This window comes from Ursus arctos, unplaced genomic scaffold (assembly GCF_023065955.2).
Source record: "Ursus arctos isolate Adak ecotype North America unplaced genomic scaffold, UrsArc2.0 scaffold_8, whole genome shotgun sequence".
NCBI lineage: Eukaryota > Metazoa > Chordata > Mammalia > Carnivora > Ursidae > Ursus > Ursus arctos.
The window spans coordinates 55,257,385-55,273,475 of record NW_026623100.1 but is presented as its reverse complement, the minus strand read 5'-3'; the positions used below and the strand labels follow the sequence as shown (position 1 = coordinate 55,273,475).

The 16,091-nt window shown below is 36.9% G+C and overlaps 1 protein-coding gene across 1 annotated transcript in view; it reads right to left on the bottom strand.

Moving 5' to 3' along the window:
* SOS1 (SOS Ras/Rac guanine nucleotide exchange factor 1) overlaps window positions 1–16,091 on the bottom strand; it is a 140,720-nt gene that overhangs the window by 23,823 nt on the left and 100,806 nt on the right. The window contains 5 exon segments of the mRNA XM_026479379.4: window positions 5,048–5,167; window positions 6,310–6,532; window positions 7,681–7,784; window positions 8,080–8,202; window positions 8,999–9,080. Of these exon segments, the coding sequence (XP_026335164.1) occupies window positions 5,048–5,167; window positions 6,310–6,532; window positions 7,681–7,784; window positions 8,080–8,202; window positions 8,999–9,080 (652 nt within the window).

Genomic DNA, 16,091 nt, shown 5'->3' with positions numbered 1-16,091 from the left:
GTCTTTGGGATGTGGGTGTGTTCTAGGGGAATTTATTCTGGAACTCAAAAATTCTGTGCTTCCTGTTCATCTAATTGCAAGATTTTAGAGATTAACGTTTTTTTCTTTGACATACAGAAATAATTAGCTACATTTCTAGGAGCTGCTCTTCAGAAAAGCATTGAAATGTTAAAAAGTCAAAGTATTTTACCATAATCAAGAATAAAAATTTTTAAATTACTCAGGAAGATAAAAAAGTCAAAAACATTTTACATTTAAATACCAAGAACCCTTGGAAGGTACGAAATTCCAGTAAACAGCTAAAAGGAAGTGTACTATGCTCAAAAAGAGGAAACTCCTCCATGAGCATTTACTAATATTTGAGAGAATTCTTTAATTTACCAATCACCCAGACAGGAAAAAGGCATTTTAAACTTGGGTTTTAATAATGTAATATTAAACAACTTATAATCTAAGAAAAAACAGAATGGAAGAATAAATATAAATCAATATTAAACATTTTTTAAAATGTAAAGGTGAAAATTACATTATTCTCCAATGAGGGTAACCTGCCACCAAGAAAAAAAACTATGGTAAAACTATCAAAATAAATTTGCCTGTCATCAAATTAAGCATAACATGTTTACATGTTTAAAGCAGCTGGATCTCTACAAATACGTCATCTGCTGGCTAACTAGTTAGCTGGACATTTAAAAAGGTACAAGTATAACATATTTACATCTTTTATTTAACTATTTCAGTTGATATTACCTAGGTAGACAGACTGAGATCACCTGTGCAGTTTTTGTAAAAGCCAGGTAAGTCTGGGGTGACTTATCCATAGGTGACTCCAGTTCTAACGTACACGCAGCACAGCAAACAAACAAGAACCCCCCACACTGAAAAGGCCAACACTAGAACCCTTTGCACCGTTGGCGGGAATGCAAACTGGTGCAGCTACTATGGAAAACAGCATGCAGGTTCCTCAAAAATTAAAAATAGAACTATCACATGATCAATCCTCCAATTCCACTTTTGGTTATTCAAAAGTACTGAAGTCAGGGTCTCGAAGAGATATTAGCACTCCATGTTCGTTGCAGGGTTTGTTCACAACAGCCGCAATGTGGGAACAATTCAGATGCCCCTCTACGGATGAATGGATAAAGAAAAGGTGGTCTACGCACATGACAGAATATTACTCAGCCTTAAAAAAGAAGAAAATCCTACAATATGTGACCACACTGATGAACACCTAAGACGTTATTCTAAGTGAAATAAGGCAGTCACAGAAAGACGAACACTGCATGATTCTGCACACATGAGGTATCTAAGATAGTCCAAATTATAGAAGCATAGGACGGTGATTGCCAAGAGCTACGGGAAGCAGAAAATAGGGAGTTGCCAACCAGCATGTATAAAATTTCAGTTACGCAGATGAATAAATTCTAGAGAGCCACTGTACATTATGCCTATAAATTTAAAATAGCGTATTATACATTGAAAAAATTTGTTAAGAGGGTACTTCTCATGTTACGTGCTCTTACAACAACTTAAAAAAATAAGAAAAAGGAAAAAGTGCAGGAAATGGCCTTCTCTTCGGTCATCTGTTAAAAAAATAAGAAATGAAAATAGTCTGTCTTATCGGTTGTTTCCTCTTTACAGACATAAATTTTAATTATTATGATAGAAAGGTCTTGTCTGCATACTTAAGTATAGTTACTTAATTTGATAATGAAGAAATCAGGAAGCAACATTGAGAGGGCAAATTCTAAAGTTTTACTTTTTTTTTTTTTTTAAGATTTTTAAATTTTATTTTAGAGGGAGCAAGAGAGCAGGAGGGTGGCAGAGGGAGAGGGAGAGAGACTCTCAAGCAGACTCCCTGCTGAGAATGGAGCCCGACGTGGGGCTTGAACTCACAACCCTGAGATCATGACCTGAGCTGAAATCAAGAGTCGGACACTTAAAGGACTGGGCCACCCAGGTGCTTCTCAAGTTTTACTTTTTAGAGGTTAAGAGATAATAACATAAAAGAACGCAAGTGACCTGGAAGGCTTATTTCTCTTTAGGAATTGCTTTCAAGTTTTTATCCACGTTCTAGCTTAGGTTCCAGTCATTCCCTATAATTCTAGTATGATCCGTGGAAACCTCACATCACACTTCTAAATATTAGTCAACTAATCATATTGTATTTACTCAGAAAAAAATATGGCCAATATATAAAATGCCACTCTGTAGCCCCAACTATAAAATTGCATTGAGATTCTGGACTGCCGCTATCACAATGTAAGCAGCTCTGCTTACCCACTCCTCAGTGAAACTGGTGAAAATTATACATATATAAAAAATATAATGTAATATATATATAAACACCCCCTCCACATTTAAAGTCTCTGGAAATGGCCCTGAGAGCAAATGGCAAATGAAGAAACATACATTTAAGAAAATCTGCAAAAATTCAGTAAGGGAGGCAAGAGTTCATGGCATTGGAACCAAACCCGCCCCTCCTTCCTCCAGAGACCCTCTTTCGGTGGAGGGGAAGAGTCTACTGCAAGAACTGCAGCCAGAACTCAGGCCTCCCTCTCCACCTGGCTCCCAGCTGGAGGGGTTTCTTCTCCGGGGGAACAGGACTTCAGCATTTCTCATCTAGTCCCCAGCTGCCCGGTGGCTGAGGCTAAATTCCTGCTGAGCGCAGCGGAGGAGTGGGGACTCCCTTCTTCTGCCAAACTCCTACATGGAGCACAGGCTCTCCCTAGAATGACAGTTTTTCCCCGGTTCCCGAGGCAGTGGTTCCATGCCAGGAGAGGTGAGCAAAGAGGACCTCGCACATCACCCCCAACCACGCATTCGGCTCCTAGAGCAGGAATGTTCAGAGAGGCCCGCCATCAGCCTGAGCCCAAGAGGCCAGGCTCAAACAGCTTCCACTCTCGTCACTTGCAACCAACTGTGGGAAGTTTGAACCTAAGTGCTCTCGAGAACAATGAAGGAAGGTTGTGGTGAAGACGATAGGGAGATTCACGGATCTAACTGCCTAGACTGTCGGTCGACTAGTTTGCAGGAGAGAACCAGGGAAAAAGAGCTGGAAGGAGTCGTCCTGGGGTTAGAACAAACGTCAAGAAACCTAAGAAACCATTCCTTAACAGGAGTCACGACTGGATTGGATTAGTCTGTAGAGCAATTTATCCCATTAGGGAAATTGTTGAAAACACTAGAGCAATCAGCCGGCAGTTAGTGGAGTTTAACAGCTGGGTGTGGTCAAGAAAGTCGCCAAAGAAATCCCTATACTGCTGCCTTCTTGGGGTGACTGTGGACTTACCCAAATCTGTACCTCTCAGAAGAGGAACTTCTCAGCTTAACATCTCAGTGTGGAGGGAGTTGGGGGGATAAGGCCTCATTTAAATAATCCAGCTGATCACTAAATAAACAAGCAATAACCATAACAAACTCTGGGGGGGGGCACCCACAAGTTGCTACAATGTATTATCTAAAATGTCAAGTTTCCAACAAAGAATTAGGAGGCATGGAAAGCAACAAGTACAGTGGTCCCGCCCCATCTGCGGTTTTATTTCCCAGTTTCGGTTGCCCACAGCCAGCCCTGTCCTGCAGACGGTCCTCCTCTTGAGGTGCGGTAAGAAGGTCATTAGCAGCCTACGGCCACGTCACATTGCCTGGGCATTCACGTCACTTCACCTCACCGTGTAGGCATTTTATCATCTCACATCATCACAAGAAGGGTGAGTACAGTACAGGAAGATATTTAGAGAGAGAGAGAAACCACATTCACATACTTTTATTATAGTCTATTGTTATAACTGTTCTATGTTATTAGTTATTGTTATTAATCTCTTACTGGGCTTAATTTATAAATTAAACTTTATCATAGGTATGTATGTATAGGAAAAAGACCTAGGATACATAGGGTTCGGTACTACCCATGGTTTCAGGCATCCACTGGGGGCCTTGGAACACATCCTCCGCAGATAAGGGGGAACTACTGTATGACCCACTCACGGAAAAAAAAAGCAGGGAACAGTAACTGCCTGTGAGAAGGACACAGATTTAACAGAAAAAGATTTCAAAGTAGTCATTATGAATATGTTCACAGAACTAAAGGAAAGAAAGCATGATTTTAAAAGTACAGGAAGACAGGATAACAATGTGCAGCACAGAATATCATAAAAGACACAGCAATGATGAAAGGAACCAAATGGAAACTCTGAAATTAAAAAATACGACAGTTAAATAATTTACTAAGGGGGCTTAATAGTACATTTGAATTGGCACAAGAAATAATTAGTTAATTTGAAGATAGGCCTATCGTTCAAAGATGAAGGCAAAATAAAGATTTTCCCAGATAAACACAGAATCAGTTGCTAGCAAACCCACCATACGAGAAATACTAAAGCAGGTTCTTTGGGCTGACAGTGAGGAACCCCAGATGGTAACACAAATCCACAAAAACGAAGAGCAGCGGTAACAGTAAATCTGTGAATTTTGAAATCTGTAAATATGAGACACTGTAAGTGCATATTTTTTTCTCACTGCTTAACTGATTTAAAAAGCAACTGTATAAAATAATGTGTATGTAATGAAATGTTGGACCTATAAGATATATCTATGTAATATATTGCCAGTAACTATACAGAGGAGATGGGTGAGAGCAAAGCTTTAAGGGGCTAAGAAAATAATAACAAATGGTAAAGCAACAACTGTTACAATATATTATTAGATTTGCATCATTATTATATGTAATACATATTACAATTATACCACAAAAAAGGGAGACAGGGACTAGAGCTCTGTAGGAGGAACATTTCCATCTCTCCCTGGAATTAAGCTAGTATAAATCTGAAGTGGATTCTGATAAGATGTAGATGGTAAACCTTAAAGCATTCACTAAACAAACCCTCAAAAAATCATTAATAAAATAAAAATGCTACATTAGAAAACTATTCACTCAGTGCAAAGGAGGGGAGGAACAGAAAAGAACATGAGACATATAAAGATAGAACTGCATTTAAAATCATAATCGCTGACTGCTAGGAAATGTAAGAATGTCAGTAATACTTACTTCTCAAACCACAGAGTGAGGTTAGTGGTATGCCGGATCATTTTTAGAAGATTAGGAGAATTAATTTCTTTGTCTTCTTTTGTCCACACACTTCCAACTAATTCTGATGGCTGTACAGCTCTAAAATCAAGACATAATTCTACATGATACTTTTCCCTCTAGCATGCTGTTTTATTAAGTAAATGAGGTAAATAAAACTAAACTCCCATCTAAGCCTTCTTTTTACACCAACAGAAAGGTTTATGAAGACAAGGTATAACAAAAGTTTATAATTAAGGGTATTTTTCTATAGATTAAAAAATATTTTTATGCATGTACCTGTATATTTATTACTTTATAGTAGCATTTTGCCTTGGGCAACATTGAGATTTTTTCATAATATCTTTCCCAGCACTTATAAATACTATTTAATGAATTAGGGTGGCAATGTAATTCGGGGTAGTTCTTTTTAAATAATGATATAATAATCATTTCATTGAGGATATAGTAATCACTGCAATTCATAAATCTTTTTTTTTTTTTCCTCTAAAGGAGAGGGGAAAACCCTATCAGAGAAAGGTCTTGGGAAATAAAATAGATTCTAACATTAGTTTTTGGGAATAGTGAGGATCTTTAGAGTGGACAGAGATTTATAAATTTAGTTCTCTTTTTTTCATTTAGTTATTAAAAAATACTCTGCAATTCTAACTTCTAAATAGTCCCCATTTAAATGAGAAATGGACTTTCTGAGACAGTTATGTCAATGTAGAAAAACTAAAAAAGGCTATGACTGGCCATGACTTAAGTTCACAACTACAGGGGCGATAGCTAGCTTACTGAGCCCCGACCTTGTTTTGGGCAATGTGCTAATAATCACTGTATATATATTGACTATTTTCAATCTCACAACAGCCCCAGGAATAGGTACTATTATTAGCCCCATTTTAATCTTGAAGAAGCTAAGGGACAGTGATTGAAGTTAAACAAGAAGGCTAAAGTTGCCCAAGGATACCAAGCCAGCGATTGGTAAAGCCAGGATCTGCTCTTAGCTTTACCAGCTCGGAGTGACTGCAAACAGAGAAAAGCTGTAAATCCAGGCAGAGCAGGGGGATGAGGGAGTGAAAGGAGGGGAGGCCTTCTATGCAGCAAGGCTTTATTACTGCACGCTTCACGTACCAGCTCATTTATGTCTTATAACATTCCTATGAGGCAGAAAACAGTATTTCATTTAAAAAATTAACTCCTTTGAAATGATTTTTCAGCTTGAATGTCAAATTACCTACCGATATAGATCTGATTCAAGTAAAGTGAGTTGTCGAGCAATTTCTATTGGGTGTAAGGTGAGCAGGTCAAAAGTCTCTATGTGCCCAGGCCTGCTTATATGCCACTCAACTGTGGGAGGTGAACTCTGAAATGTAATATTATGACCTGGTCCATTGTCTCTTGCAATTTTTTTCCTTTGGATTATTTTAGTGATGGATTCAACCCATTTTTTCATTGCTTTACCTGAAACACATTACATTTTAAATGACATTTAAATACTTTTCACTCGATATTTTATTCTTTTAAAATATTTTAAAATCAGACAAGTGATACTTAAATATATCTTTGCTATTACAAAGTTCAAATGATCAAAACAAAAAAATGGAAGTTCCCCTTTACCATGCCCCTGTTCCCAATCCCAATCTCATTCTTCTTCACATGGGTAACCAGTGTTAATAGTCTGGTATATATTCTTCCACATCCTTTTGAAATATAATTAGAAAGTAATTTATTCATAGATTTTTCACCTCTACTGTTCTGAACTTCAGTTCAAAATATTATTTTATAATCCTCCATAGAAAAAGATGTATCTTGCACACATAGGATTTATAAGGATAGACTATACACCTTCACTGTTAATTAACACTGCATTTTATAAACCACACAGTGCCAGAGGATTGATTCCATCATGATAGTGTGCGTTTCTGATGTGGCTCTGCTTTGTACTCTGCCTGAAAGTACTCTTATTGAACCCTGTATTTTCTGATTCTCATTTAGAGTGCACTATGGAAATTAGAAACAAGTTTGTCTAGGACATTCTTAGACCTATATGATCATAGAATCTTTAAAACTCAAGGGGAAACTTTGGCATCATTGAGTCTTACTCCATATGTTACTGATGAGGAAACCGGAGTCCACAGAATCAAAGTGGTTTTGCCCAAAGTCATGTATCTGGTGAGTGGCAGTGTTCAGAACAGAACTCTTGTTTCTTGGCTCTCGATTCGATCTGCCCTGCAGCCTCTCTGATGCATGCTCTGTTCCCCGAACCGGGGCCCAGTCACTGGCGCTCTGACGGCACACCAGTTCCTAACTGTGCTCTGATACACATACCTTCACGTAAGTGCAAAAACAGCATAAATCAAGATTTTTTCCTATCCAATTCCAAAACAATCCCTACGTTGATTTACTAGATGAAAATACTTTGGGTCAACAGGGTGATTATTGAGCAATTTGTAGGTCAAAATGTTGTTTGATGAAAATTTTTGACTTTTTCAAATGGTTGTGCTGCCACTGTTATAAACAACTCTTAACACTGAACAATGACATCAGTTGATAGTCACCATATTGGCACTTTTATTACATATAAAACTAAGCACTTAAAAAAACCATACCTCTCACTGTTCCAATAAATTCTTCCATTCGCTGCAAAAGATCTGCATCCCTTTCAAAATCATAGAAGTGGTGCTCTACCCAATGCCGACATACATTTAATACTCTATGGCATTAACACAGAAGAAGAACTGAATTACATGGGAACTCAGATGTAAGTGTTTACCGTGATGAATCGTATAAATTAAAACAGAGTAATTCTTTCCAAATTAAATAATTTTATACGTGGCTTACCACTTTCAAAATTCTATGTTAATGAAGACTTATACAATAATTTCTGATAATTGCTCTTCACTCGTTTTACTTGTTACCTCCTCCTTGCTTGGGCAAGATCCTTATTTACTTCAACTCTGAAACAAGAGCTCAAGGCAGACTTCCCCAGTTATCTCATTACTGCTTACCGCAGCTGTACAGGCTGTATGTATTCTTTTCTAAACCTTTTTAGTTCTGCACTCAAGGGCTGATCTCCATTCTCTATGGCTATGCGATCAGCTTCTGTTGGCTCAGGCTCTGGAATTTCAAACCTAACATAAAACAGAACAAACTAATGAAAATACTAGTAATATCAAATTATACAAACAGAAAACGACACACCTTTTCACTAGTCAGCACAATCCAGAGAGCACTGTGAAAATTACTACAGATATACATACACATCAGTGAAAACAAGTAAGGCTTCTATAATATAAAAGGTAATGATCTTATTTTAATTTTTAAAAAAGAAATTAGTACTTGCCAATATAAAAAAACCCGAGAAAGATAATAAGGGATAAAGAATACATGTAAAGTCTAAAAATACAGTGATTGTAAAGTTATGGGACTAGTGTTCATTTTTGGCTCGTGTAATCAATCTGAATCAGCTACCATAACACTTTTTAAGAGTAATCCTTAAAGAGTTGACTGTTCCTTGGGTAGCTGAAACACGTTCCTTGATTATGGTGTTTGTTCACTGATAAGCTCCATTTTCTTCAACATGTGATGTATTTGAAAAGTTCTGTTTAGAACACTTAAATCATCAAAATTTAAATTTTCAGAACCTAAATTATACATTTTTATGTAGTTCTTTTAACTTGACTAATTCCATAAATTTGAAATTTCAAGTGCTGGGTTTCCATGTAAAACAGAATGCTTATTTCTGTACTTTAGTAATCAAAACTCAAAGATTATTATAAAATAAATGGTCACTGAAGAGATGTTACTTCTTTAAAAAGTACTCATGGACTACAATTTAAAGCTCATACAATTTATTTCTGAGAAACATAGAGGATCTTAGCTCAATCTCTTAAAAAAAAAGAATTTAAACATTTTACATTAACAGACCTTTCTATTATAAGACTCAGTAGTTCTTGAGGTTTACAAAAGGATCTGTATGTTGTAAGAAATGTCCGAACAAAATTGGGATCTAAGAAGAAAAAGGAAAATTATCTTATTAAAATCTTTTGATTCAGAATGATTAAAGCTTTATTATTAACATTTTCAAAAGAGATGAAACAGTCAATTTTAAAATTCCCAAAATGTACTGACCACACAGAATGCTTCGGACTTTATAACAAACTGCTAGCTTGAGTGCTTCCTAAATTAGTGTCAAAACCATTGTTACTAAGATTCTGTATCAACTTAGTTCTTGACCTCTGTACCCTCTGACTAGCTGAACTTTAACTAAAGTCCTCACGGGCTGCAGGAACGCAAAGAAAGGCAAAGAGCACGGGAACAAGCTCCCACCTACTACCTGGATCTCAGAACATCTCCAACTGGTTTCTATCTCCCTCGTGAAGGGAAAGGCCACAGCAGTAACCCGTTTCTCTTTCTCACGTCCAGACTAGTTGATCTAGGATCAGTTATCTAGATTCCTTTAAATCACATTAACAGAGCGTACAACTAGACGTCGGATCTTATAATGCTGTAGATGAACTTCAATACAGTTTCTCAATGATTTTATTCGCGAGAGGTCTTAAAACTGCTAAAAGAAGCTGACCTGTAAGTTATTAAAACTACTAAGTGTGTGAGAATGTGCATCTGGTTCCTTTCACAACTTAATTCCTTTATTTCAAGTAGTCATGCTAAGAGTTCAATCGTAAGAGCAGCAGTCTCCCACCCCTTCCATGAGTGGACCTACTTTTCATGCACATCTCCATGATGTGAATCAGGAGGCTGCCTGAGTGTGATCACTTCCCCAGCCCGGCTACTCCAGTCTCTCCTTGACAGTTTTCTCCCAAGTTGTGGAGAAAGGCTGCTGTCATCAGCACAAGAGACCAGGGCTGTCATTTTCTGCATAGACAAGGGGAGAGACATCTTCCCACAACGGGGGGGAAAATCACTCCTTTCTATAACTCCAATTTCATCAAGGTCCACATTTAGTTGTAAGGCATTAAAAAGAAGGAGGGGAGAATTCACTGACTTTTTATTGGGAGCACCCTTTCCCTACCTTACCTTACGGACTGGGTAAGCTCTAATTTAACGATGAAGTCACCGAGAGCAGCAAGTACCTTTATTTTTGTTAGGCTTCACACTGCGGATCCTTTGTGAGTACAGGGTCTTTTATTAGCACAGGATTTACCAAGAATCAGAGTCAATTTGTTTGGAAAATTTCTACTTAGGCTGATTCTGTCTGATTAAGAACCATGCTAAATTTAGCCTTAACAAAAAATGATAATATATTAAACTCCCTCCCCCAAAGCAAATGTATGGATTTATCATAGAAATCTATTCCTAATCTATTGGTATATGTGGTCATCAAGATAATGAATTGATTTAAATATCAGACAACCTTGAAGTTATAATGCATTTTTAAGTTAAAGAAAATTCACAGAATAAAAACATACTGGTTTTAAATGCCCCTCTTCTCCTTTACCTTCCAAGTCTAGTGGGTCACTGATAAAAGTAATTTCAATATATACAATCCTTTAGTAATTTCCTCTCTGTTGGTATCTTATTGTTTGTCTTCAGTTACAGAGTTCCTCAAACGTTAAAGACTAATGTCTCATCCAGAAGAAAAGATTTTAGAACAGAAGGCTGTACAAGATTTTAAAACAGAGATTTATATCGATTTCATCACAATCCTCCCTTTCAAGAATCTACTTCCTGTTCTGCAAATCTATTTGTAAGGTGAGGCTACTCAAAACATCATATGTCTAGGATGCAAAAGCAGTGGCCACTGTAGAGATGCTGAGCTGTCCCTGAGGGAGAGCAAGCCCAGACCCATCGTAGAGAGTGTTCCAAGTATCCCTGAGCTGTATTCTAAATTTAGCCTGGCCCCTCCTTTTTTTAAAGGAACGTTTATTTCAGTCTAAAAGTCTAAAATCAATATTCCGATCCATTTCTCCTCAGATGCCACCTAAGTTAGGCTAAAAAGTTGTGGGATATCAAAGGTACTTTTAAATTGAAAAACAGAATAAAAGCAAGTTCTAACTGAATTATTCTATTTATTTATTTATCCATTTTGAGAGAGCAAGTGAGAGAGAGGGAGACAGAGCGAGAAGAGCACAAGCCAGGGGGAGGAGCAAAGGGAGAGGGAGACTCCCCACCAAGCAAGGAGCCGGGCGTGGGGCTCCATCCCAGGACCCCGGGATCATGACCTGAGCTAAAGGTCATGATCTGAGCTGGCTTAACTGACTGAGCCACCCAGGCGCCCCTAAATAATTTTTTTAAAGAAAACTGCCTATTTTTAAAGGCAAACTACTTTAAAATGGTCTTTTCATCTTCAACCAAAACATCTGGTCATTTCAGACCTTAGTAACCGATGACAACACTGGGAAAGTCATGATACGCCTCAGTGCCACGTCAGTCACACGGGGATCATATCGATTCCTGGTATCTGTTATGTAACGTTCTCAAAGGGCACTCACATAATTTATTCCACATGACTTCTGTGAAGTGAGTGGCGCTGATGTTTTTCCTTTCTACATGTGAGAGAAGGAGCTAAGACTTATCCAAGGTCACACAGTAGAGGGGCAGAGATGGAGCCAGAACCTAGACTGCGTGATTCCTAATTTTATGGTTTTTTCTACTGTATCACATAACCTCTCTGGATTAAAGGATCCCTTCCAGTTTCCACAGCTGTGACATATAAATACAAAGAACAATTCCATGAGTTATGTAATCAATATACAAACAAATAAATGATTAATTCAGAATGTAGTGGCAAACTGCTAATCCGGTTAACGGCACTAGAAAGTCACTGAAAAACTAGCAGTCCAACTGTGATTCTGTTAATTCTTGTTAAGCCTTCTCCCAGATCTTAGGAAGCAGCAGCTGTACCTTCCTGCACACTGTATTCAGAAGAGGAGTCTGTGAAGCGGGCAGCGAAATAAACACTCCCACAATCATCACTGTTGTACTAAATTCTAAAGTGACTCAAGTTTAAGTTGTTTTTAGCTTGATTAGAAATAAGAGCAGTCTTGCCAAAAAGAAAAAAACCAGCAGAAGCTAAAAATAAACCAAGAAAACTTGGCAAAGGTTTAAGGACTTTCAAAAACTATCCTACAGGCTGCATATATTCCCAGGCTTGTATTGATTTAGACTCCATTTTTAGTCTCGAGTGGTGCAGAACTGCTAATGAATGAAAAGCATGAACATCTGTTTTGAGGACATGACATCTGTATTGGAAATTTTACACAAAAAAGGGTACAGAGTCCAGAAGCTCTTTTTATCTCTATTAACTTCCCCCCCCTTCAGTGATTCTCACATGTACTATGTCACACTAACCCCTGGAAACCTTTACCTTATGGATGATGTGAAGAACTAAGATAACTGAGTATTTTAAAAATACTCACCAATAAGTACAGATGGTATAATTTTCTAAGAAAACAATCGCCTTTATCAGGCACTGATAAAGGCTGAGTGTTACCCTGGCTCTGTTGGTTGTGGGGCAGCAGCTATCTACCTGTGTTATAAAATGAGGTTTCAGAGACAGATGGAAGGCAAACACATAACAATACAAAAGCCAGGCTGCTTTGGTTTTAGAACATAAGCACGAATATTTGCGGAGAACATAAAATTGGCTATTCTGACAGTCTCTTTCTCTGTTTACCACTTGCTTGTGGATGTAAATTCCACAAACCTCTTTCTCAAATATAACCCCAGTTGAATTTCAAATGAGCAATGATAAAAGCTTCCTAGTGGTACTTCTTCGTTATTATTTCTACCGGATTCTCAAAGCCCTGCACGAAGTTTTCCAACAAGCTCACTATGCCTCCTCCCCTCTATACAACCTCTCCAGACAAACGGCTGCCGACTCTCCCGTCAAATCCCTGGTCCAGGTTATTCCAAACAGGAACTGCAGGGACTTTTCTCTGCTGGTCTTCTAGCTGCCTTGTCTCCTTCACTTGAGAACTATTCTTTAGTAATACTTCACCGCACAGTTCTGCAAAATTTTAGGAACTCAAAATATACCTACGTTAATGTTCAGAAGACAGTAGGTTAAATTCGAGGTGATAATTCAATCCTTTCTTCTTAGGTACCTATTTTGATTGACACTTGACATTTTATTTGGCAAGGTCAATGAAAATTTATGAAATATTTGTTCCATGGAGTTATTTATGTCAAGAATGCCCCTCCCCCACCACCATAGTGAACTGCTGTTAATCAGGATGTCTGTTCATGTGATAATTTTCCCTTTAATACAGCCATTTAAAAAGCCACAAGAAACAATACGCTTCTCAACAAGGATTTATAAACAATCACTCTTGAATTCCTTAAAAAAGGAAACAGACGCTATGCTGACGCACAAACACTTAAAAAAAATTATCAGAGAGTTTAAAAATAGAACAGCACTGCCCTATAGATCGAAATTGTTCAAAAGATTTTTTTTTAAAGTGAAGACACCCAAACTGAACTTATATAGGCCACAAACTCAAAAGAAAGCTAATGCAGGTTTCTAAGGATTTTCTGAGGGCGTAAAATAGCAATAAATGCCTGAAAGAAAATGATCAACTGGCTTAAGTTTTTTCAGTACCATTTTTAGAAAAGAGTTCACCACATATGGGAAACACCTTTTTCCCATACTTCAATATGAAAAGCTTTTACTTGCGTATAATATCAGTTCTAAATTTCCCCCACCCCAAGGTCACCTAATTTCTCTTAAAATAAGACTATCAAACCAGACACTCCATTACCAAACACTTCTTTACTCATGTCGTTTTAAGTCTCAATAATTAATTTGTACTTTATTTCCTTTCTGTAACTCTGAAACAGAAGTAAAATTCCTACTCTCATCTCTTCTTTGCGTAGATTGCTTTGTGCTCTCTTACGGTAGGTAAGGAAAGTCTCTTCATCTTCTTGCCAGATTCAGAATGATCTAACTAGAGTAGTGTCCCTTCTCCAGCATTTGAAATGGATTCCAAAGTTCTGATGCAGTTAGCAAATTAGTCTATGTCCAGAAAATACTGGATCTGACAAGCTATAAATCAGATTCCACATAAGACCTTTTTAAGGGTCTTTTAAGCGACAGTTAAGCACTTTCTAATTTACCTAAATTTAACTTTTTCTTCCAGAGAGCTCTCCTTTACAGAGCAAGCACCACCAGTAGGCTGGGTTTTGTTAAAAATTAAAATTATGATGCCCAATATCTAACTGTATACTAAAACGTATGCATTAAAATGGAAGTTTACCTACAGTCAGAGATCATTACCTATTTAAATAAGAGAAAAAAATTACTCTGCTTAAATCTCCATAGTAAACCTGCGTTTGCCCAATAAGGAACAAGCCATTTATATTACTGGCAATTCAAACCAATCAATAAATTCTCATTATTTTTATTATTTGATACACATATAAAACATATTATGTTTTAATAATGAAAAAAATGTGCCTCACATGAGTCACTGTAACATGGTGAAAAGTACAGTCTATTAAGAATCAAGAAACCTAAGTTTTAGTCCTCATTCTGCAATTAATTAGTATGATTTCTGGAAAATCATATGCCTTGTGTTTTGTGTATTAGTTGAGGGACTGGTCATTTTATCTAACACTGCAAATCTATAGCTCTGTTTCAAAATTATTGTTAAAAACACTTGAGGGATCAAGTTGGCTAAAGCCACAGTGAAGTCTGAATTAAGTAAGGTTAAAAGTTTTTCTTCTGGCTTTTATGACAATTTCTGACCAACCCATAACCTAAAAAATGTCTGTAAGTGGTGCTTAGTGGATATTAAATTTTCTTATATATTACAGCTAATGTCTTTTATTATAATTCTGTACAACATAATAAAAATGTGCAAGTTAAATTTTAGCCTTTATTTCAGCCCATTTTGCAATGAAGGTTCTCCAATAAAAATATCTACCAACCAACCCCCCCCCCCCCACCGCAAATAGAGCAGACCAATAATTCTAAACACAAATGGTAATGATCTGTTATTACTGTAGTGAGGCCTCAAAGTACATCTGAGCTGAAGAGACCTTAAAAAATAATTGCTTTCATATTTTACGAATTCATAGATGATGTTTTAAAAATACATTCCATATTGCCAGTAACATGTTCAGTGACAGAGCTTACAGAGGAGCTAAATAAACTAGTAATTAATACCAATTTGTAGGTACTGTGAACCACAACTCATGAAAGCTGCTTGTGTATTCCAGTTACACCAGTAATATACCTTAATGACCTATGTTAAAATATTCAATGAAGCTTCAAAAGACGATAGAAAAGAAAAATCTAAAAAAACTTGGCCACAACACTTCTAAAACCAACAGTGGCATTTTATTCCTCAAGAAATTAATGAAAGAAAGTTTTGAAAAACTTTAATTTTTTAAAAAAGCAAAACAATCTTGTCAATTTAAATGTGAATACACTTAACTTTGCAAAGTCCTATAAATCTCGAAATATCAGTGTTTTATACTAATTAGAAGTAAAACCATTGAAATTCCATTCTATGCAAAAGCTAAAAGTTAATATAAATAAGAGCAACTATCAAAAGTAATTAATAAGACAGCACGGCAAAATACTAAGTCTACAGGCTAGGCTAGCATCGTGGACATTAAGGAGAGAAAACTGCCAAGACTCCAGAAAAACCCTCAGCTACGTTTGTTCAAGTTTTGTTTTAAAGTGTCCTCATTCAAAAAGTAAATAAAAAGCACAGTTCCCAGAAAATATTTAATTCTAGTTCTGCAGCTGCTTACTAATAATCCTAGTTAGTTCTGTGAAATGCAGCAAGCAGTTAAAAAAAAAAACAAAAACCTTTATCATCAACAATCGAGTTTTACAGAAACAAATATATTAAAAAATTTGGAATCTGAAAATGCTTCCCAGCTCCAATACCACTGATTTGTGACAGTAACCCCCGGGAGTCCTCCTTAGCACTCTCCACTTACACTGCTCTAGGGGAAGAAAAAAAGTAAAACTTCTATCTTACGTGCATAAAAATCCAAGGATTAATTTTACTCTAAACAGTCTAAGAACTCAAAACAAAGGTATTTAAAA